Genomic DNA, 24,198 nt, shown 5'->3' with positions numbered 1-24,198 from the left:
CAGCAGCGTTGTCACCAGTTGACCTCCCGTGGTTCAGAAAATTCTCTGGTCCGGCACCGATCAGGTCCCAAGTATGCCAGACTGGAGAGGTACAACCTGTATTGACTCCTTGCTGAGGTATAGCTTTGTGGACAGTAGTTACTGTCCAGTACCTTGCTCAAATGACCATTAATAAGGCATGCAGATGAAAAATGAGTGAGGGGGCAGAAAAGCCAAGATAAATCCTTTCTTTACCCAACATCCATACACGTACATGTCCAGGAGAGGTTTCTATGTAGCGTTTCAGGTCAATTTATCCATCCCTAAGCTAGGGTTGCTGAGATCAATTGTAGCATCACTGTTAATAAATCTGGCTTAGACCAACTAACTCAGTACAGACGGGATAAAATCTGGGACTTTTATGGCTTAGCTACTCATTGGATAAACCTGCTAAGCCATGGAGGTGAAGCAGGAAGCTTCCAGTATATGTTTGTTTTTAAACCAAGTGTTCCAATGTTGTATAACCCCTCAAGGGTACAAATTAATTTCTTGGCATACCCCCAAATGTATTTTACCTATTAGATCTGTTTTTTTTAAATGTTAGTAGTATTTTAAGTATTCCTAGGGTTGTGAAAGATGCTATATAAATGCAAGTTTTTTTTTCTATATGTAACTTATGAACAACCCACAGCGGTTTGCTCTGAATTATATTACATTTCTTGTTCAGCCTATTGGTTTCCAATAGAGTTTTGCACAGACTGTAAATTTCTGCTTTTCACTATTCAGTCTAAAAAGTCGCTCTGTGTTAGTGATACTCACAATGCAGCCTGGAGGTGTGTTAGTTATTCCATATGTCTTGGGGCTGCTTTCACAAACCACCAGCTCTGAGAAGGTGCATGATCTGGAATTCAAGGAAATAAGTGAGGGAAGAAAAGAAAGACAACCTTGCATTTATATAGCACTTGTCACATCCTCAGGAAGTCCCATAGGTCTTCACAGACAATAAAACGCTTTTGAAATGTAGTCACTTTTATAGTCACTTTGCCAATAAAGTCTCACAAACAGCAATGAGATAAATGGCCAGATAATCTGTTTCGGTGGTGGTTAAGGGATGAATGTTGGCCAGAAGACAGGGCGACTTTCCTATTAGAAAAAGTGCCACGAGATATTTTACATCAACCTGAACAAGAAGGTTTAATGTCTCCTCTGAAAGACAGAACCTCTGATAATGCAACATTCCCTCAGTGTTGCGGGGAAGTGTCAGCCTAGATTACGTGCTCAAGTCCTAGAGTGGGGCTTGAACTCGTACCTTCTGACTCGGCGGCAAGTTGACAGTCTTGGTTTTGATTGAAAGTCTCGATGGAAAGTTAGTGAGTATACGTTCATATTATCCCTGTCCGTCTGTAGCAATCTCCTAAAATAAATAATTTCAATTCAAAAAGGAGATATGTGACAAATGTCTTCATGCCTTTGTTCTGAATTGTATATTATGCTATATCCATAGGTCTGGCAGAATTAGCAACTCGAAAATACAAGCAAGCAGCCAAATGCTTCTTGCTGGCTTCTTTCGATCACTGTGACTTTCCTGAGGTAAGGTCCAATTCACTGAATGCAGTTATCACTTTAACTTGGGGATTGCATAGACTGGTTGAAATACAGAAACTAGTTGACCACTAAGCCTCACTTTTAAGTCGTCAATTAATAGCCAAAAACATTTTAACATTGTGGGAGTTTAAAAAATAAAATTAAGCAAGTTTGATTTCCCTAACCTTGCTGTTCAAATTTGATATTTTTGTTTGTTTTGGTAACTTGGGTGGGTCAACCTCTCCCTGAATTTTAAGTAATGATTTATCTGTAACTTGTTTACATATACTTGAGGGACTGGGTTTATAATTCATCAGTCTAACTCGAGGAGCATTTCATTGTGTATATTTTCTGTTGCCTGTTACAATATGTATTCTCAATATATTTTTGAATGTTTTATCTCCCTTGTTTTCATCACTTGGATGTACATTTTGATATAAGCATTTTTTTAAATAGAAACCATAATTCAGTACTTCATGATTTTTCTTTGAACATATCTTCCCCCTCACTCCACCGAGTGAGTTTACATTTTTGTATCCTTTCCTTGCTCTACCTCTCCAAGGGCGCCATTCTGCCATTTCCCAGCTGAGGGTGAGCAGGTAACAGTCTCTCACATCGCTGCTCATTTTCTGTTGCAGCTGGTTACTAGTATGGGAACAACTCAAAAATATGACCTAAATGGACATGAGATAATTCAAATTGAAATGAGAAAAAAAAAATGATTCCCAAAAGAGACTTTGGTGGAGGGTCCAACTGAGAAGAATACAGAACACTTTGGAAATCTGATAGAGTAAATCAGAGAGACAAAGAGGGAACTAGAAATGAGTATAACTGCAGATGTTAAATACAACAGCTAGAAATTTTTATGACTGTCCTCATGTTACTGTAGGGGACAGTCAGGAAAGAGTTGAGAACCCGAAGAGTTGCCAATGGGGATAAAATTAAGAATAAGTAGAGCATAAATATATTAATATATTCAATAAAATATATCCCTTAAAGTATTCACTAGAGTCGATTGCAGTAACATGCCCTCGATTAACTGAGATAATCCATTCCAACCTATGAACGTCAGAATCAGCAAGATGAAGCTTCTAGGCAGGCTTAAAACAAACATGCACCTGGGAACAGATGGTATCTATCCCAGAATATGAAGAGAGGTTAGGGAGGAAATTTGTGATGTGCTATTGGTCATCAGGTGGGAGTAGCTGTGGAAGAACTAATTGAACAGAAACTAACATAGTACCTCGATTTAAGAAAGGGGACGACTTTATTCCAGACAACTGCCCCAATCAGTCTGTATCAATATCTGGTATCCCAATGGAATTGGTCATCGGGATCAAACTTGAGGACGACCTTTAGAGACTCTATTAAATAGCAACCAATATGAGCAGAACATGGACCTGTACGCTGTATTTATTGACCTCACCTAGGCCTTTGATATTGTCAACAGAGCAGCGCTGTGGTCAATCTTGACGAAACTTGGGTGCCCAAGGAAGTTTGTGCACTTCATTGAGCTGTTTCATGACAACATGACAGATGAAGTGCTCTCAGACGGCACAGCCACGGCCCCATTTGCCATCTCAAATGGAGTGAAACAAGGTTGTGTACTCGCTCCAGTTCTGTTCAACCTATTCTTTACCTGCGTCTTGAACTATGCCATAAAAGATTTGGAGTTTGGGGTCTACCTGAAATATCGATTAGATGGTTCATTGTTCGACCTCCGCCGCCTTGCTGCAAAGACCAAAGTACGGAAACGACTCATCCTAGAGGCATTCTTTGCTGATGAATGCGCCCTTATGGCACACAAGGAGAGTGACCTACAATTCAGACTCAGCAAATTTGCTGAGGCAACAGAATTGTTTGGCCTAACCATCAGCCTTAGTAAAATCGAGGTTCTCTATCAGCCTGCCCCTGGCACCACAGCACCTGCTCCCACAGTCTTCATCGGCAGTATACAACTAAAGTCTGTGGACAGCTTCAAGTACCTTGGCAGCATCATATCAAGTGATGGGTCCTTGGACAAGGAGATTGATGCAAGGATCTGTAAAGCCAGCCAGGCACTTGGTCGCTTGTGCACTAAGGTGTTGTCACCACCACATCTGACTGTCAACTAAACTGTTGGTGTATAGAGCAGTCGTTCTCTCATCTCTCCTTTATGGATGTGAGACCTAGACACCCTACAGGCGTCACATCAAAAAGTTGGAAGCTTTCCATATGCGCAGTCTCAGATCTATATTCCACATACGCTGGCAAGACCGGGTGTCAAACTTTGAGGTTCTGGAAAGAGCACAATCAACTAGCATCGAGCTGATGATCATGCGAGCCCAGTTCCGGAGGCCTGGACATGTCATCCGTATGGATGAGTCAAGGATCCCTCGTCAGCTTCTTCACGGCGAGCTCTGTGAAAGTCGAAGACACCAGGGGCGCCCCCGCAAGCGCTACAAAGATTGCATCAAGGCTAACCTCCAGTACTGTGGCATCCGACCAAAGGACCTCGAGAATACAGCAGCTAATAAAATCCAGTGGCGAACCCTCACGAGGACTGCCTGCCAGATCTTCGAAGAAAGCCGATGTCAACGCCTGCGGGACACTAGAGATAGACGACATCAGGTGGCAGTACTGTCAGCATCAGGCACATCGTACTTCCCCTGTCCGACGTGCAAGAGACTATGTGCATCCAGAATTGGCCTATACAGCCACTTGAAGACACATGCCATTGATGATTAGCACATCAACGTCTTTGTTGGATACGACAGACTACTTTATAAGGGGAAGTGACAGTCTAAACAGACAGTAAAAACCATACATTTAGATTTACAAAAAGCCTTTGGTGAAGCTTCTCATGAAAGGCTGAAACTAAGAGCAGCTATAATTCAAGTTAAAATTTGGATGTGAAAGGAATTGGCTGAATGAAAAAAAGGTAGTGGATTCTTGTTGGGGTCTAGAGTGATGTTGGGATGGGGGAAATATTGCATGCAGTGCCTCAGGGATTGGTGCTGGGGCCCAACTATTCCTAATCTATATTAGTGACTTCAATTCAGAAGCTCAATGCAAAATTTGTAGATCACACTAAATGGGTTGGGGGAGGGCAGAAACAGTTGGGTTGACGAAAGCCTCCAAGGAAGTAAATAAAATCTGCAAATCAGTGGCAGATGAAACTCAGTGTAGACATTTACAAATACTGCACAAGGTGGGGGCAGGGTGTCACAAGTATGCTATAGATGGTATATTGGGTGATGCAGTGGCAAAGCACTGGTCGTTTACCTCTGAAGCCTAGACTAATGGGATGACCATCTCCTCTGTCTGCTGGCGATAGGGGTACAATATGAAATTAGTTTGGGTGAACATAAGAACATAAGAATTAGGAGCAGAAGTAGGCCATTCGGCCCCTCGAGCCTGCTCTGCCATTCAATAAGATCATGGCTGATCTACCTCAACTCCACTTTGTCGATGTTAATGCCCGGCTGGATCAGTCATTTTGAGGCGTTTGCGAGCGGCTTCAGACAAAAATGCTGCCTCTCTGGTGTGCGACAGATTTGAGTTAATTCAACGATTCACCGCCCTCTGAGTGAAGAAATTTCTCCCCATGTCAGTCCTAAATGGCCGACTTATTCTGAGACTGTGAGCCCCTGGTTCTAGACTCCCAGCCAGGGGAATCGTCCTCCCTGCATCTACCCTGTCAAGCCCTGTACGAATTTTGTATGTTTCAATGAGATCATTCTTCTAAACTCTAGAGAATGTAGACCTAGTGGGTGGTCTCAGTTCAGTTCCTTGTGAACGTGGGCCAACAGCAAAAACGGTCCCTAATTCAGCAGTATTTGATAATCTTGACAGAGAAGCCACAGGATGGCTGGTGTGTGAAATAAAAAATAAAAAATCTATCACACTGGTGCAGTGAGGGTTCTGAGGTTGAAGCTGAAGCAGTCCTTCTTAAGCAGAGTATATGGAGCTTTAATCTGCATCTGGCTGTGCTGTACCTGACCTGAGAGTGCTTGACACTGGATTCCTGAAATGGCAAGAGTTCCATTCCCCCAGCGATAATATCCCTAACATTGATGAGCACACTAAAATAGATAAAAGTGAAGTAGAAACATTTCTAGGTCTGGTACTAACTGTGTCATACAATTAGTAGCAATAAACAAAGCCAACCAAATGCTAAATTATATTACTAGATCAGTAGAGTACAAGTTGGAAAATGGCATGTTAAAACTGTACAGTGCTCTAGTCATTTTGCATCTTGAGGACTGTGTTTATTTTTGTCACCAAAACATAAGGAAAACATTTAAGTCATGGAGGCAGTACAAAGAAGCATGAGGCCAATGAATGACCCAGGTAGTAGAGGAGACTTATTATGTGGACGACAATGCAGCATGGTGTCAACAGACTACTGAAGCCATTTTTTTGTTCCTTGCATCATATAAAGATTCATTTGAATAAGGTTGTTGTGTTTAGCAACTTGCCGAAGGCAATTAATTATTGAGCCCTGTCTTCGATCGAATAGTTGACTGACCCATCCTAGAACAGACGATCCCATTGCTCATTGTGCTGTTTGTACTACCTCATTGGTCCCATATTCAAGTGTTGTGTTGTCAAGTACTTAAATATATAGGCCCTGACTTCACGGCACGTGCGAGGTGCGTAGGGGCCCGGAAGGTTCTGGGTTTAGATATGCGAAGCGCAGGCGCCTAAACCCGAAACTTGCAATCCTCTTGACAGATCGCACGCATCCGGAAGTAAAAGGCCTCCGCAGGCGAAGAGCTGGGCTATTTGTCCAACTTATGACCAGCGAATGCCCTTGAAATTCTTATGAGTGATAATGTAAGGCCTGCTTTTATCCGCGTAAGACTTTAAGGACAGAAAAAGACTTTTTTTTTTCAATAATTTAAACATAAAATCTTGTTAAATAAGGTAAGTTTATATTTAGACCCTTTAAAATATGTAAATTTATTTTTCAAAACATTACATTTTTGTTTTAAATAATTAAAGTAATTGGGACGTTTAGAGTAGATATGAGGGGAAATGTCTTCACCCAGAGGGTGGAGGGGGTCTGGAACTCACTGCCTGAAAGCGTGCTATTTAAAAGTGCACTTAAAGCGTTGTAACCTACAGGGCTTCGGATCAAGAGCTGGAAAGTGGGATTAGGCTGGATATCTCTTGGTCGGCCGGTGCGGATACAATGGGCCGAAATAGCCTCCTTCCGTGCTGTGAATTTCTATGAATTCATTAAATTCCATTTTGATTAATTTTAAATATGTGGTGTTTGTTTGTGTGTTTTGGGGGTATTCCCATTCATATCTATGGTGATTCTGTACAAAAGGAACTCACCACATGTATGAATGGGAATACCCCTACTTGGATTGGTTGGGTCGGCCCACCTGATCCCAGGGACGTGTGAGAAGGGCTTGCGTCCCTGGAATTCGTGGGCCTCTAAGCAAACTATCGTGTAGAGGCTCAGGACCACAAGTCTCTGAACCTCCCGGACAACCAGGTAGATTTGTAGAAATTTTTCAGGTCGGAAGCCTCCAACAGCAGTTACTTTCTGGGCCAAAGTAACTGATGTTTCTCATGAGAACAGAAGCTGTATTTGATGGAGTCAGGGATTGTTCATTGAAAACCACTGCTGGTACATTATTGTATTCTGTAGTTGGCTTTTTTCCCGATAAAAGTTTAGTATAAATGATATTAATAAATGTAATTGTAATATTGTTGGGCATTTTCTGGAATAAATTAAAATTGTTACTAGAAGGGATAATTTGATAGGGATTTAAACCTTTCCATATGAGAGGTATGTTCTAACTTTCAAATATTTACAAAGCTTTTATCCTATAATGTTTTTAACACAGAAGATTTATCTTGTTACTTTGTGAAAACCAACCATTATGATGTTTCAGTCCAGTAGGATGCAAGTTTTTTGCAAGAAACTTTCAGGATGAAACATCTTATAATAAAAACCACAAAATAATTATTTGGGCATCTTTTGTAGTGACTTCTAATGAAAGTTAGTGAAGATTTTAATTGAATTACCCATTTAGATGGAATTGTGAGGACTTCTGTCTAACTGCTTTGAAAGGATAAATATAATAAAAGTTAAGTGTAGGAAATGGATAACATGAGAAGAGTGAACAAGTTAGCTGTAAATATATTATTTTGAATTGGTGCATCCTCAAAGGTTTGAATGATGTGCAAAGCAGAGACAGTAGATGCTTAGTATTTCCTCTTAATTAAATTTTGCAAATTGTCAGTGACATTTTATGTCCTATGTGAAAGTATTTAAAATACCAAGGAAGGCTCCCGTATCAGCAAACTGTTGCTAAGAATAAAAAGATGCTAATTACACAGGATGAATGCACACTGTTTATAGAGCTTGTGGCCAACATCATGCTGAGTGTGATTTCTGAGGGCCTCAGTCCAATCTGAAATTGTAGGTCTTCAAACTGCAACACAATATTAATACAAAAGCAAAGAACTGCGGATGTTGGAAATCTGAAATAAAAACAGTAAATGCTGGAAATACTCAGCAGGTCAGGCAGCATCTGTGGAGAAACAGAGCTAACGTTTCAGGTCAATGACCTTGCGTCAGAATATTACAATAGTAGTGCAGTAGGACAGTGTTCTCCTAGACTCCAATGCTCCAAAACTCAATTTTTACCAAAGGCACTGGGTGTAGCTATCAACAGGAAAAAATAAAATAACTTCAAATATTTATTTTATATTTAGCATATTAGAACCCGGGCACTACTACACTTTTGATCTGCCAAATGGGCTCTGGTCCAATTTACTTCAGTCAGGCAGGGTCTAACTCGTAATATTTCTCCTAACATTCAGAAGATTTTAATTTTTTTTAAGGGTAGAGGGAGAAATGTAAGAACATAAGAATTAGGAGCAGGAGTAGGCCATTCGGCCCCTCAAGCCTGCTCTGCCATTCAATGAGATCATGACTGATCTACCACAACTCCATTTTCCTGCACTGTCCCCATATCCTTTGATTCCCTTAATATTCAAAAATCTATTGATCTCTGTCTTGAATATACTCAAAGACTGAGCCTGCACAGCCCTTTGGGGTACAGAATTCCAAAGATTCACCACCCTCTGAGAGAAGAAGTTTCTCCTCATCTCAGGCCTAAATGGCCGACCCCTTATTCTGAGACTGTGGCCCCTGGTTCTAGACTCCTCGGCAAGAGGAATCATTCTCCCTGCATCTTCCCTGTCAAGTCATGTAAGAATTTTGTATGTTCAATGCGATCACCTCTCATTCTTCTAAACTCTAGAGAATATAGACCTAGTCTACACAATCTCTTCTCATAGGACAATCCCCTCGTTGCACTCCCTCAATGGCAAGTATATCCTTCCTTGGGTAAGGAGACCAAAACTGTACACAATACTGCAGGTGCAGTCTCACCAAGGCCCTATATAATTGCAGTAAGATATCTTTACTCTTATACTCAAATCCTGGGATTAAAGGCCAACATACCATTTGCTTTCTTAATTTCTTGCTGTACTTGCATGATAACTTTCACAGATTCGTGTACAAGGACACCCAGGTTCCTCTGAACACCAACATTTCCCAATCTCTCACCATTTTAAAAAAAAACTCCGCTTTTCTATTTCTCCACATTATATTCCATTTGCCATGTTCTTGTCCACTCACTTAGTCTGCCTATAACCCCTTGAAGTCTCTTTGCATCCTCCTCACAACTTAAATTCCCACCTAGCTTTGTATCATCAGCAAACTTGGATATATTACAATTGGTCCCCTCATCCAAATCATTGATATAGATTGTGAATAGCTGGGGCCCAAGCACCGATCCTTGCGGCACCTCACTGGTTACAGTTTGCCAACCTGAAAATGACCCGTTTATTCCTACTTTCTGTTTTCTGTTTGTTAACCAATCCTCAATCCATGCTAGTATATTATCCTCATTCTACACTATGTAAACTTGAGGTCATCCAAAACGCAGCAGCAGTGTACTAACTCGCACTAAGTCATGATCACCCATCACCCCCTGTGCTTTCTGACCTACATTGGCTCCCAGTTAAACAACCCCTCAATTTCAAAATTCTCATCCTTGTTTACAAATTACTCCGTGGCCTTACCCCTCCCTATCTCTAATCTTTTTTAGCCTCACAACCCCACAAGATATCTGCGCTCCTCAAAAACCGCCTCTTGAACATCTCTCATTATAACTGCTCAACCATTGGTGGCTGTGCCTTCAGCTGTTTGAGCCCTAAGCTCTGGAACTCCTTCCCTAAACCTCTCCACCTCGCTTACCTCTCTTTCTTTTCTCCTTTAAGATGTTCCTTAAAACCTTCCTCTTTAAACAAGCTTTTGGTCATCTGCCTTAATTTTTTCTTTTGTGGCTCGGTGTCAAATTTATCTGTTTTGTCTTGTAACACTGTTGTGAAGCACCTTGGGATGTTTTACTACATTAAAGGAGCTATATAAATAAAAGTTATTATTACCCCCAATCCTATGAGCCCTAATTTTGTTCAATAGCCTCTTGTGTACCACCTTATCGAATGTCTTCTGAAAACTGCTAGTTACAACCTCAAAAAAAACTCTTAACAGATTTGTCAAACATGATTTCCTTTTCATAAATCCATGTTGACTCTGCCCAGTCCTATTATTCTTTTCTAAGTGCCCTGTTACCAAGTCCTTAATAATAGATTCTAACATTTTCCCTACTACTGATTGTCTGCAGTTCCCCGTTTTCTTTCTCCTTTCTTAAATAGTGGGGTTACATTAGCTACCTTCCAATCTGCGGGAACCGTTCTAGAATCTATGGAATTTTGGAAGATGACAACCAATGCATCCACTATCTCTATAGCCACCTCTCTCAAAACCGTAGGATGTAGGCCATCAGGTCCAGGGGATTTATTGGCTTTCAGTCCCATTAATTTCTCCAGTACTATTTTTTTATTATATTAATTTCTTTCAATTCCACATTCTCACTAGACTCTTGGTACTCCACTATTTCCGGGAGGTTTTTTTGTTGGTCTTCTGTGAAGACAGACACACAGTATTTGTTTAATTTCTCTGCCATTTCCTTATTCCCCATTATACTTTCTCCTGTCTCAGCCTGTAAGGGACCCACATTTACTTTTGCTAATCTTTTCCTTTTTACATACCTATGGAAGCTTTTACAGTCTGTTGTTATGTCTCTCGCTCGTTCACTCTTATATTCTATTTTCACTTTCTTTATCAATTTCTTGGTCCTCCTTTGCTGAATTCCAAAATCCTCCCAATCCTCGGGCTTACTGCTCTTTTTGGCAACATTATAAGCCCCTTCCTTTGATCTACTACTACCTTTAACTTCTCTTGTTAGCCAAGGTTGGACCACTTTTCCTGTGGGGATTTTGTGCCTTAATGGAATGTATGTTTGTTGTAAATTATGTATTAATTCTGTAAATGCTCGCCATTGCTTGTCTACCGTTCTACCTTTTTAATGTAGTTTCCCAATCTACCTTAGCCAACTCTTCCCTCATACCTACATAGTTTCATTTGTTAGATTTATGACCCTAGTTTCAGATTTAACTAAATCACTTCCAAATTTAATGTAAAATTCTATCATATTATGGTCACTCTTCCCTAAGGGTCCCTTTACTGCAAGGTTATTAATTAACCGTTTCTCATTGCACAATACTAGATCTATAAAAGAGCCTGTTCTCCTACCAAAATGTTTAATTTAAATTTCCCTTTAACATTTTTGATTTTCTAAGATTTAGAAATGGTTGAATTGATAAAACAATAACTTTAAAATAGTGAAGCAAAACTGTATTCAGGTTTGAAAAACATCCACCCGGACATAATTTCAACCTGACCTGCGTTTTTGTTTTTTTTCAGCTGCTGTCTCCCAGCAATGTAGCAGTTTATGGAGGACTTTGTGCACTGGCCACTTTTGATAGACAGGAACTGCAAAGGAATGTCATCTCCAGCAGGTGAAGATAATGTTGGTTTCTATGGTAGACTCTCCAAGGTTGTGCGCCTCACTTCATTTTACAAGAAGAAAATTATTAGGGAGGCACACTCTTATTTAAAAGAAGCAGCTTGATCACCTTCAGTTATATTTCCCCCTATCTGGGAAAAATGGGAGAGCTACCTGGATTTCTGTGTAATTTATGAGTCACTTTAAAAAAAAGTCACTGGAGCAAGCAGTTTGGAATCATGCAATTGCTGAGAATGTGACTTCATTAATGAAAATGGAAAAAGCAGCCAGTTGCTAAATGCCTGTAATAATGATGCTCAATATTTCTCAAGTAGCTAATGAGCCATTTCACTGGTATAAATATCAAAATTTCTTTGCTCAGTTGTGGAGTGCACAATTTATTTTGTGTCGAATGACTTGATGCAAGGTTGGAAAGTTAGATTTTTTTTCAAAACAGGCCCAAGAGGCATTAGTAACTGTTGTAACGGAGAAACACAAGACCATCTTGGTGGGAATGGACTGGGCAGAAGAGGCAACAAGTGTGGCAATTTGTCTCATAGATAACCAGTAAACATGATTTTAGCAAACTGGAGGACCAAACAAGAGGTCCAGAAGAAGTTGGGATGGCTTTAAAAGGAGCATAAAAGTGAAAAATAAATACTAGACAAAGGGAAATATCAGAAGATTTAAGCCAAACATTCTAGTAATGCAGAGAAATGCAATGTGTAGCAAGCAAGGTGGAGGTAGTTAAAATAGCAGGCATATGTAAGTTGCATTATATGGCATAATGAAAAGAGAATGGACCGCATGAATATATCACATGTACCTTTCCCTGTCATCACTGCTCTGTTTAAAGGCAAAACTGGCCCATAACTGGAGGGCATAGCATGGAATAGGTGGATGAGCACATATACAGCATATGTGGAAAGAATAGTTGCATTTCTTGGGAGGAAGAGCTAAGAAGTGTGAGATCTCCAGAGATTGGAAGAAAGCGCAGCACCTGTGGTATGTATCATATTACTCGTGTTCAGTGCTTTGCATGTTACATCAGCACCTTGTGTGCAAATGTGTTATTATGCATTAGTGCATATATTACAGTACCCAAATGGATAGACGTGTGCTTATTTACTCATACTGCACCATCTTCTCTCTTGACAGAACAAGAAGAATTTCCTTGATGTCCAGCTGAACCTGAAGAGTACAAATCACTAGAACACCAACCTTCATCATTCCATTTGCATCAGACACCAACACAAATACACACACTGTGGGAGAAGTAGATAATGATGTTTAGGAAGCCTTACTGAGTGAGTCACATAGCATCAGTGAGAAAGAGGTAGCAATAGTGATGGCAAATAAGGGGCCTCTTGGTACAGTGCAGAGGTCCAGAGTGTTTTGGGTCCCTCCGAATTGTATGTGGATACAGATGAGAGTGGATCTGCTTTCTAGTGAGGCTGGTACAGCACAGGGTTCACACTAAGTCAGTTGCTTCCTTGCCCATGACAATGAAAAATAGCCCATGTAGGTTGGAGGGGGTCTAACACTTATGTAGGAAGTGGCAGTGTGTACCTAAGTAATGTAATGAACTTATGGTTGTCTGCACTGTAGTCTACTATTGAAAACAGAATTCCAGTGGCTGGTGCAGTGATGACCTTAGTCGCATGAGCCATAAGTACAGGATAAGCAGCTTTTGTGAAAGCTTCCATGTCTGATGTGGAGGCGATAGGATCCAAACCCTAAGATGGAGGCATGGCTGGCTTCAAGCCACTTTGAAAACCGTTACAGAACACCATGAGTGAGTGATTTTTGAGACCTTATTGATTCACTATTCTGTACTCTTCTCAGACTGAACAGCCTTGAGATATCCTCCAGCTTTGGCATGCATGGAGCAGAGCATGAACAGCCAGTTGTCATTCATGTTAGTGGGAATCCTGTGCCACCATGTAACCTTGCAGAAGTGACGGTTATTGCCACCTCTGAAAGTGACAGCAGCAAAGGAAATCCCCAGCACTTTTTGCTGCTACAAGTGGTTAGTTGTAGGGACAGGTAGTGTGCATTTGCTTATCAGTTGGTTATGGAGACCTCCCCCTCCCCCCCCCCCCCAACACACACACACACACATCAGGGCTTTATGTGTACGTTCCCTGCTAAACTTCCTTTAACTCGGGAAGTATGCAAGAAAAAATTTATATAATGCCTTATCACCTCTCCAAAACATTACTAAATGCTTCATACATCATGAATTATTTTGAAATTGTGTTTTGTAGACAAACTTTATAATAGCGCATACAAACAACTAGCACAAAGAAGATCACAAAACACAAGAGGCAAGCGCACCAGCATAGCACATTAAACACTTGCACCACTACTATTGTACAACTAAATAAAATGAATTCACTTTTACTACATCCTGCCGGCTATGATTCTTTCAGCAAAGAAAATGTCACTTGTCCAAAGGCAAACAAAGCGGCTGACTCGTCAGATGCCTGATTAAAATTGAGAGCAGTAATGGCCATCATTGCTTCTGGGAGTTCATTGCAGATGGTTGACTGTTCCTCCAGGTCTTTGTGGTATCATTTGACATACCTTGGTCATGGCTTCCTTGCTGAAACTGAGCTACCTCATGCACTGTTCATACCACTCAATGGTAGCACTCTCGCTTCGTTAGTTGGAGGATTGTGACCTGAAATATAATCCTCACTTTGGGCCAGAATTCATTGACATACTGCCCATGTACCGTCCAAAAATGCGATTTTGGTGAAAAAACACTTGCATACTGCTCGACGGAATATTCATCATTGACATACCGCCGAGCGGTATGCACACCATCTGCCATGCAGGACCACCCGCATACCGCCCAAAAAGTCCGATTTTCATCGCAAACCGCCGTCATACCGCCGGAGCTGCATATCGTCCTGAAAAAGGTGGTTTTACGCGATGTTAAGTGGGCGAGAATGGGTGGAGTGCTCGGAGCCGCCATTTTGGAAATCATGAACTGTCAGCTAAAGCGGGACCTCTGTATTTCTGAGGTGACTTTACAGTGCAATTTAGAGAGTAAAGGTATTTTTATTGGTACTGAGTAATTTATTAAGATAGAAGGCATTTTAGCTATATCTTTTTAATTGAAAAATATGGAGATTTAAAAAGAATGGGGCCTGTACTATCTCTGCCTGTACTGCTCACTACCTGTCTAATGGAGGAACCAGATGTGAGAAGGTTTATAAATGAACGCTTTGCTTGAATGTGGAGAGCTACGTTTTGGGACTCTGATGACTGTTACCCCAAAAGTTTGACGCTGTACAAGAGTGCTTAAATTAAATTCAAACATTTATGTAAAAATATCAAATATACAACAATTTTAAAGCTTTCTAAAACTTATAACTACACCAGTGTTGCTACACCACCCTTGGGACTATTCTCTTCCCCCCCCCCCCCCCCCCCTCCCTCTTCTTACTCCCTTCCCTTTCCCAGTACCCCTGAGCCCAGACCTCCCCATGGTGGTACCAAGCCGGCATGCAGCACCGAACCCCGAGTGCTGTTGCTGTCGTTGGGGGCCAGACATTGCAGGCGCAATAAAGGGGGCCTCAGGAGAAGCTCGTGATGTGAAAGGCACGGCTTCAGGGCTGGAAGATGCTGTCAGCTCCCCACCCTCCGGTGCTGTTGACCTGACTATTATGGCACGGGGGGGGTTCCGCGCCATGAACTGAACCTGTCGATTGCCGCATGGCTTTGACGGTGTTGGTGGTTCGCTCCATCGCGGCGATCATATGCAACATATTCTCCGACTGCCTCTCTGATAGCCGTGCTGTTTGCGGCTATCGTAGCCATGGCCTTGAGCAGCTCTTGACCTATGTCAGACGCACCATGTCCTGATACATGCCTACAGCAACCAATCTCCGTTGCTGCGGCAAAGGCACTGTAACACTGCGGGTGCCTTGCTGCGCACCGCTATGTCCTGCAGAATCAGAGGAGCCACGGGGGAATCCCCTGAATACAGACTCCATGGTGAAGGATGTTCCAGTTGGCCCACATGGAGCTGGTGTATCCTCCTCCGTCTCCACCTCCCCCCGCTCCACCTCCAGTGGCTCCAGGATCAGCGGCTCTTCCTTTTCGTCTTCCTCATCTCTGCCAGTGGTGAAGTCGGGAGAGGGCTGGGTGACGCCAGAGGTGGAGGCAGTGGGTCTCTCTGTCGATGTAGTCTGAATTGTCCAAGTCTGGAAGTACAAAACAACATTTAAAAATGCTTGGCACCAAGGGAGGGGGCAGGGTTATATGCGTACCTAGTACAGTGACTTATCACAGTCTGTCTTAAATGTCCACCACTGCTGCATTACTGCATTACATATTGCAGACAGACAATACATAGATGCATTGCGTTACATGCCCCCAACATTGCAGTATATGACATGAGGCCAACATTACAGTGCAATAAACTTACATTACATCAGGCCAACGTTACAGTTACATTACATGACAGGACCACAACACAGCCTGGATTATATTCAACTTACCATCCTGTGTGAATGGGTCATGTACCAGGCGTCTGTCACAGGCTAGCGTCGACATAGGTTGAGAGCTGCTCAAGGCCATGGCTACGATAGCTGCAAACATCGTGGCTCTATCAGTATGGTTGCTATCCCCAACCAGGGACAGGGCACAGATCTTGATTTCAGCCAGAGGCTCTTAGGTTGCGGGTTCTTCCCGCCCCCCCCCCCCCAACCCAGGTACGCCGCTGATCGGCTTGCAGATGTCGTCTTCTGCAGAAAGTAAACTAAATGAAAGTAAAAATCTTCAATCCATGTAACATCGCAGACACACAGGGTCACACACAAACACACTGCATTGATCCTCTTGTCATTGCCTGAAAGCACGAATACATCGCTGTAACCTTAAGATAAATAACGTCATCCGTGTGATGCTGAACCTACATTTACATGGCACACGGGGGATGCATAAATAATACAAGAGTAACGGACTCTTGAACTTCTGCATCTCGTTGTTTATTATAACATAGATTAAATTTGTGTGCAGTAAAAAGCAGTCTGGCATTTTGTAGTTGTTTCAAGAGTGATACACAAAAGCCTAGAAACCAATCCCCTGTATCTCCCCTCATCTGAGAAATGGTGAATGCCCAAAGCAGCCAAAAAGGGAAAAATTGAATGGGGGTAAATTGTGATGCTGCTGATCTAATTTATCTGTATCAAACTAAAGTAAATAAATGTGAAATGGAAATCTGCAGAGAAAGACCACTATTCGATACAATTGTTATTGCAAATTAAAAATTAAATGTTACTGGATATTGAGTTGTTAGTAAACTGATGAATCTTTAGAGCAACGTCTGATCTTAATATTTATTTTTCTCCACTGCAAGCTCTTTTAAGTTATTCCTTGAATTGGAGCCGCAAGTACGAGACATCATCTTCAAGTTTTATGAATCAAAATATGCTTCCTGTTTGAAAATGTTAGATGAAATGAAGGTGAGTCTGAATAAATCAGAAAATGTAATTATTTCTCAAACAGGATGATCCAGGAGTGGGAGGTTTATGTTGTTCTATCATGCAAGTTCTCCCCATCCACATGCGAACATGCGCACACAGTTTCTTACTTATCCATGAATCAACAGGCCCACGTATGCACATATAAAATAGTTTGCATAATTTCTTACAGTTGCATATGTACACATTAATATTATGATATACACTCCCATTATCTCTCAATAATGTTTCATGTGGATAAAAGAAACCAATAGTATGACATATTTGAACATCTGAACCTCTAGTCACTTGTGCATGATGCTTTGGTGATGTCACATGGACCATTCAGCATCGGTGAATAACGGATAATCTTGCTGTACTATCTATCGAAATTGATGCAGGTTCCTTCTTACAAAAAAAATCAGCAAAGTATGATTTATTTCCTTTTTTTCTTTCGTTGGCATCAGTTCATTTTGACAGTATTATGTCTACATTTAGCTTGTGCTCTTTGAATTATAATTCAATATATTTTACTTAAAAATTTTGATGGTGAGGTAATCCTCTTTGGATCCAAGAAAGACAAATCAGAATATTTTCCTAATGGTGAGAGACTAGAAACTGGAGGAACAAAGATGTTTGGGTGTCCAGGTACAAGAATTGCTAAAAGCTGGTGCACAGGTACAAAAAGTAATCAAAAAGGCTAATGGGATGTTCGCCTTTATTTTAAGAGGGTTAGAATACAAAGGGATGAAGTTGTGCTTCAGTTATACAGAGCCTTGGTCAAACTGCATCTGGGCACCACACCTCAGGAAAAATGTAAATCATTACAAAAATGGGACCAGGGCTTAAAGGGCTAAATTATGAGGTCAGATTGCATACACTTGGGTTTTATTCCCTTGAGTTTAGAAGGTTGAGAGGTGATCTAATTGAGGTGTTTAAAATGATAAAAGGATTCATCAGAGTAGATACAGAGAAGTTATTTCCTCTGACTGGTAATCCAGAACAAGGGGACATGATAAAATGAGAGCTAGGCCATCCAGGAGTGAAATCAGCAGTACTTTTTCACACAAAGGGTACCAGAAATGTGGAATTTTCTTCAATGGCTGTGGTTGGTGGGTCAATTGAAATTTTCAAGATTGAGATCGGCAGATTTTTATTAGGTAAGCGTATCGAGGATGTGGATCAAAGGCGGGCTAAATGGAGTTGAGGTACAGATCAGTCATGATATAATTGAATGAGGGAACAGACTTGAGAGGCTGAATGGTCTACTTCTGTTCCTGTGTTCTTATCTTAATCTTGGTTTCAGAAGGTAGCTTGAGAAGATGGTAAAATTAAATAGTGGAAGCAACCTGTTTTGTGGTCAAGCCCAGTACTTCTCATGCCAGCCCTCGAAGGAAACCATCAAAGAATGAAAGATGATTGGAACTCCGAATGATTTTCAAAATCTCCATTGCCATTAATTTTATAGCACAGGAAAAGTTTATAAAGGAATTCAAACAAGTGGTTCCTCCCTGGACATTTTGCATATTGAGTACTTCTCCATGAATGTAATGAGAGAACCTCAAGAGCACAACTCTTGCATTTTTTTGAGGGCATGGAGTTTGTAACCTTGGCTCCACCATCCATGACATTCCTACTACAGTTTCTGAAGTAGGGAAAGAAAGCTGTGTAGCTACCAGGAGCTGATGCAACATTTATGATTACTTACTGATGTCTGATGCCCACTAGCTACATAAACCATATCTTTGCTTGTTGATGCAAGGATTCAGTGCTTGTTGATGCAAGGAATTGAGTGCATTGTACAATCATTAATACGGTCCTCACATAGTTTTATAAGAGACAGTATCAATGGTTTCTGTATTAGACTTTGCTGTCCATTTCAAACTATTTGCATCAGAGTACCTTTGAAAAGTGACCATGTGGAGTCATCCTTGCATTTTAACCAAGCATTGTTTGGATTTGGCTGCAAAGGACATTCGGTTTGTGAAGATTTTAGTCACTTCATTTTACATGGGCACAGCCTAACGCCCCACCTCTAAATGAGGGTAGCAAATGAATGAGAAATGCAGATTTACTCCACTTTAGATATGTTATTAATTCTTCAAATCAGTTTATGCTTCTCATAACTAATTCTTCATTTAGATTTTGCTCTCTTACTCCCTCGATTTTCTTGTTGACCTGTACATTTATAATATGCATAGTTTTGCAGGTTTTCTTGTCTTTATTAAAAAAAAACTTGCAAAAATCCTAATTTGGGTTTGCTTTTATAATTTTATGCTTTCTTGTCTTTAGTTGCTATATGAAGTGGCCAGGAAGTGAGAGTTGTGGTTCAGGATGAAGATCTCTTGAAGGGACAGATGTCCCTAGTGGTTCCCCTTGCTCTATTTCTTCACAAATCCATGTGACTAGGAAAATGTTTTAATTGTTTTTCTTTCTGTTTTCTTCTCTCGCGTGCTCCCTTTCGCTCTCCCCTTCCCTTCCTCCCTTCCTCCCCACAGGACAACCTTCTACTGGACATGTACCTGGCTCCACACGTCAAGACACTCTACACACAAATCAGGAACAGAGCCCTAATTCAGGTATGTGGAGAAGATACCACAGGGTGCCACTTAGTTAGGTCCTGAACTTGGTGGCCTTTCCGCTCGCTGCCGCCGAGTTTTTTTCGGTGGTCTCCCCTCGGTGCCAGTTTCCACTAGGCCTCCTGCCGGCGGGAGCGGAGGACCCGTAAGTGGCCTCCCGCCCGCCGAGCTGGCAGATTCCTCCGGGCGGGAGTCGGTGGCAGCAGGGGGAAGGATTGCTGCGTGGAGGCAGGTCTAACCCCAATGGTAAGTATGAAGACCTGCAAGAAAAAAAAATTAATGAACTATTTTTTTTATTTTATTTTTTTCAGCAATTTATGTGGATGGGGTCCCCTGAAGGTTTTCTAGGTTTTTTTTATGTAAATTTTTATTTTTATGTGCTTCCCCCCCTCCCTGGGCCCGACTCAATCTTCTGTGGCACTTTGGCGAGTATCGCATTTGCCGCCAAGATTGGGAGCTGCCACCCGGATTCACGGTGTATGTCCCATTTTTGCCACCGGGCGGTCTTTCAGGGACTTTTTTTTAATGAAACTCCTGCCCAAAGTACTGTCCAGCATCTCAACAGTCCTTTGGGTGGAACTTAACTTCCACCAAGTTCAGGTTCTAAGACTCTTAATTATTTCTCAGTTATAAAATAATCTTTTCCTTTTTTTTTGTAATAATCCAATTATTTTCAATGAGTCCTATTGGTTTGTATTCTGATCATGCAACTTCTTTTTGGCTACACAAGCCTAATTTGAATTTTGGTAGACTATTTTAATTGTGAAATATAGTTTTAAAAATCCGTACAAAATTCTAGTGTAATAAATTCTTGTACCTGTACAGGCAATAAAAAATAGATGATAATTGAGTGTACAGTGTTTCCTTCCGCCTGCAATCTTCAGGCTTTTAAAATTGGCATTTAATGACTATTTCCTGATTTACCTCATCCTCTTCTTTTAAACTTGGTAACAACAACGACTTGTATTTATCTAGCACCTTTATTGTAGTGAAACGTTCCAAGGTGCTTCACAGGAGTATTATGAGATTTTAAAAAATTGACACTGAGCCGCATAAGTAGAAATTAGTGCAGGCTTGGTCAAAGAAGTATGTTTTAAGGAGGAAAGAGCGGTAGAGGCGGAGAGGTTTAGGCAGGGAGTTCCAGAACTTGGGGCCTAGACAACAGAAGGCATGGCCACCAATGGTTGAGTAATTACAATCAGGGATGCTCAAGAGGGCAGAATTAGAGGAGTGCAGATATCTCGATGGGTGTGGTGGCTGGAGGAGATTACAGAGTTACAGAGATAGGGAGGCATGAGGCCATGGAGGGATTTGAGAAGTCAATGTAGATCAGCGAACACAGGAGTGATAGATAAGCAGGACTTGGTGCGAGTTAGGACACTGGCAGCCTGCATCCTGTACTACAGACCATGGGTCTTCATCTAGGTTTGCCAAATGGAATTTTCACGTTGGTTGGTTTGTTCTCATTGAGCAGAACACAGCATTTGTGAAACATTTAGGACAAAGCATCGTCTTGTGCTTCTAAATTGGGTAACCTACCAAATTGCTGAAAACATAATTTTGAAATCACAGTTTACATTTTCAGTAATTGTGGGGCATGCTGAATCTCAAGAAGTAATGGGTAAATTTAAACAACGGAAACATGAAAAACAGTGGCCCTGAATTTGCGGTCGGTATGATGGCGTGCTCTCTGAGCATGCCGTCAGTTCCAAAGGCGGTATGGCGGAGTACATTATCAATACCGCCTTTGAAACTGACCGCAGCTTCGGGATTTGGTGCAGGCACAAGCGCATGTGGAAATTCCGAAGTTGTGGTCTGTCAATGATGGCTCCGAAACAGGCTGTGTGTGCCCCCCTCCCCCTATAGAGCTTGCAATCAGTGAAATCTCGTAAATCATTGAAATGGATGAACACTTTGGCTCTTGCGCAGTAATTACGCTGTTAAATTCCCTAATAAAAGTTAGACCCAGATGGATTAGGTGTAACTAGGGTTTTAACAGTGTATTGACTGCTAAATAAATGTTAAGGGCCTGGAAAACTAATTTTAAATTTTGTGCAATGTGATATATGTCCATTTTAATAAAAATTAAAATTTAAGAAACTTTCCAAAAATAATTTTTTAAGTTTATGCATCTTTATTTTAGGTTTGCCTTTTCCCCATGTGAGAACCTCAATCTTTGTTTTGTTCTCTCAACTACTTAAAAAGTTGGAATTTTAAGAGCTTACTCACTTCCTTCTTCGTTGTCTATGAGAATTGTGCCTTTTGCTTGGCTGCTTAGACAGCCTGTGGATGTCACAGCACTTCGCATTAAGTTCCGTTGAATTAAATTCAAAGTCGGAAAACCCGAAGATTTCGACATGGGGTTTGCGAGATCCCTGTGCCGAGCGTATTTTGAGGCCAGGACCGAATGCCTTCACTTCACTGGTGACCTCGAATTCAGGGCTAACATGTCTACATATAACCTTTTTAGTCAATCTGTGATCTGGAATGTTGGATTTTGCCAGCTTTGCCTAAAAGGCATTGTGTATTTTTAGTATTTCAGCCCATATGTTTCTGCTGACATGAACAAGATGGCCATTTCTTTCAACACCACAGTGGGTGCACTGGAAGATGAGTTGACGCACCTTATTCTGGAGGGATTAATCAATGGTAGAATTGATTCACATAGCAAGGTGAGTCTTTGCTGTCATCTCCATCTTGTATGAGTTTAAAATTCACTAACGCAGGAAATCCTGTGGCATTCAGAGATCACTTCCTTGTATGCTGGCTTGATGAGTTGAATACTGATTTTGTACATTTGCAGCAATGCTAAATCTGCTATGGTATTAATTACTGTTGGGGGTTTATGCCATTGCTGACTCTCCACCTGCAATAGTTAAGATGGGATTATCCTTCCATTACCATCTCTCTTCCATTGATTTGGTTTGAGAATATGGATAGCTGCTGCAAAGTTCAATTTACAGTATTAATGATGAGCTTTTACTTTGGAATAATTATCATGAGTATCTGCTCCTTTCTATGACCTTTTGTTCCCTATGAGTAGCTCTTTGGGAATTCAAAATGTCACAAGACAAGACTGATTGCACCTTTTTTTCCTATTCTATTCCTTGTTTCTCATGTCTATTCTGGCTAATTGCTTTTGCATGATGCAGTATTCTAGAATGCTTGAACTTTGCTGCAAGTGTCAAAAGCTTAATAAGCAAAGCTTGAAATAATTACTTACCATTTAAGAAATCTGTAGAGGATCTTAAAGTGCTAGATAATTGGAACAATTACAGGCCAAATTATAACTAACTCTATGAATGAATGAGCATTATAATTCACATTTCCATTCTCGTGTTCAAATGAGACCCAGTAAGGTTCTGTTTTTTGTAAGATAATTTTTTAAACTTAACTAGCTTACTGCTTGAGTTGTGAGGAAGTATTTTTTTTTTTATATACTTGTTCACAGCTTCCCAAGTTGGTATATCTTGATTTTCAAAAGGCACTTGATAAAGTTCCACACAAAAGTTAAACTCAAAATTGTGGGCTTTCAGGATAAATCTTGTAAATGGATAAGAAATGGGCTGAAGGGTAGAATAATTGTGTGTGCGTGTGTACGTGTACTGAATAGGGTATCCCATGGATCAGTATTGAGAACACTACTGTTCCTAATTTAATCAGTGACTTGGGTTGTTGCTAAAAAAAACATGGGGCATTGGAATCAAAGGAACTGCGCTCAGAAATTGCAAAACGTTTTGTACAAAATTTGTAGGTGGGCAGAAAAATGGCAGATGAAATTTAATGCAAGCAACTGAAGTCCTGCACAAAGGAAGGAAAAATAGGTGACACACTCACTCAATAAATAGTGTTGAAATTGCTGTGGATGAAGTTGAAGGGGACTTGGCGGTCTTGTATGCTCTGCATGTCCAAGCAGTGCGAATCAGCAACCCAATATAATAATATTGAACTACAAGGCTAAAACAGTACAATATAATAGTTATGATCAAACTACTGTGACCACTTCTGGTCATCAAAAAATAAGGGAGATATTCAAGTGCTGGAGGCAGTGCAAAGAGGTGCCACAAGGCTAATCAAGATGTGTCACGGTCTGAGCTATGAGGAATAACTGATGACAGTTGGCCTTTTCAACCTAAAAATGTCTGCCAGGTGATATTATAGGGGTAAATAAGATAGTTAATGGTATGGAAAAGATAAATATTTCTTTAAATTAAATTACAAGAGTAGGACAAACTATTAGAGACCGTGATGGTAATTTGTGAGTGGAAGATGTGGGTATGGTTCTTAATGAATACTTTGCATCTGTTTTCACAAAAGAGAGGGGTGATGCAGGCACTACTATAGAGAAGGAGAAGTGTGAAATATTAGATAATATAAACATAGTGAGAGAGGAGGTATTAAGGGGTTTAGCAGCTTTGAAAGTGGATAAGTACCCAGGCCTGGATGAAATGTATAAGAAATAGGAACAGGAGTAGGCCATACAGCCCCTCGAGCCTGCTCCGCCATTCAATAAGATCATGGCTGATCTGATCATGGACTCAGCTCCACTTCCCCGCCAGCTCCCCATGACCCTTATCCCCTTATCGTTCAAGAAACTGTCTATTTCTGTCTTAAATTTATTCACTGTCCCAGCTTCCACAGCTCTGAGGCAGCGAATTC

The 24,198-nt window shown here is 41.0% G+C and overlaps 1 protein-coding gene across 2 annotated transcripts in view; it reads left to right on the top strand.

Annotated features, from left to right (window-relative positions):
* Nucleotides 1-24,198, top strand: part of gps1 (G protein pathway suppressor 1) — a 77,857-nt gene that overhangs the window by 33,691 nt on the left and 19,968 nt on the right. For both annotated transcript variants that reach the window (XM_070857670.1, XM_070857669.1), the window contains 5 exons: nt 1,484-1,569; nt 11,405-11,499; nt 16,858-16,963; nt 19,459-19,539; nt 22,074-22,211. In XM_070857670.1, the coding sequence (XP_070713771.1) occupies nt 1,484-1,569; nt 11,405-11,499; nt 16,858-16,963; nt 19,459-19,539; nt 22,074-22,211 (506 nt within the window). The remainder of the gene's footprint in view (nt 1-1,483; nt 1,570-11,404; nt 11,500-16,857; nt 16,964-19,458; nt 19,540-22,073; nt 22,212-24,198) is intronic.

This window comes from Pristiophorus japonicus, chromosome 16 (assembly GCF_044704955.1).
Source record: "Pristiophorus japonicus isolate sPriJap1 chromosome 16, sPriJap1.hap1, whole genome shotgun sequence".
NCBI classification, from domain to species: Eukaryota; Metazoa; Chordata; class Chondrichthyes; family Pristiophoridae; genus Pristiophorus; species Pristiophorus japonicus.
This window is presented reverse-complemented; position numbering and strand designations above follow the sequence as displayed.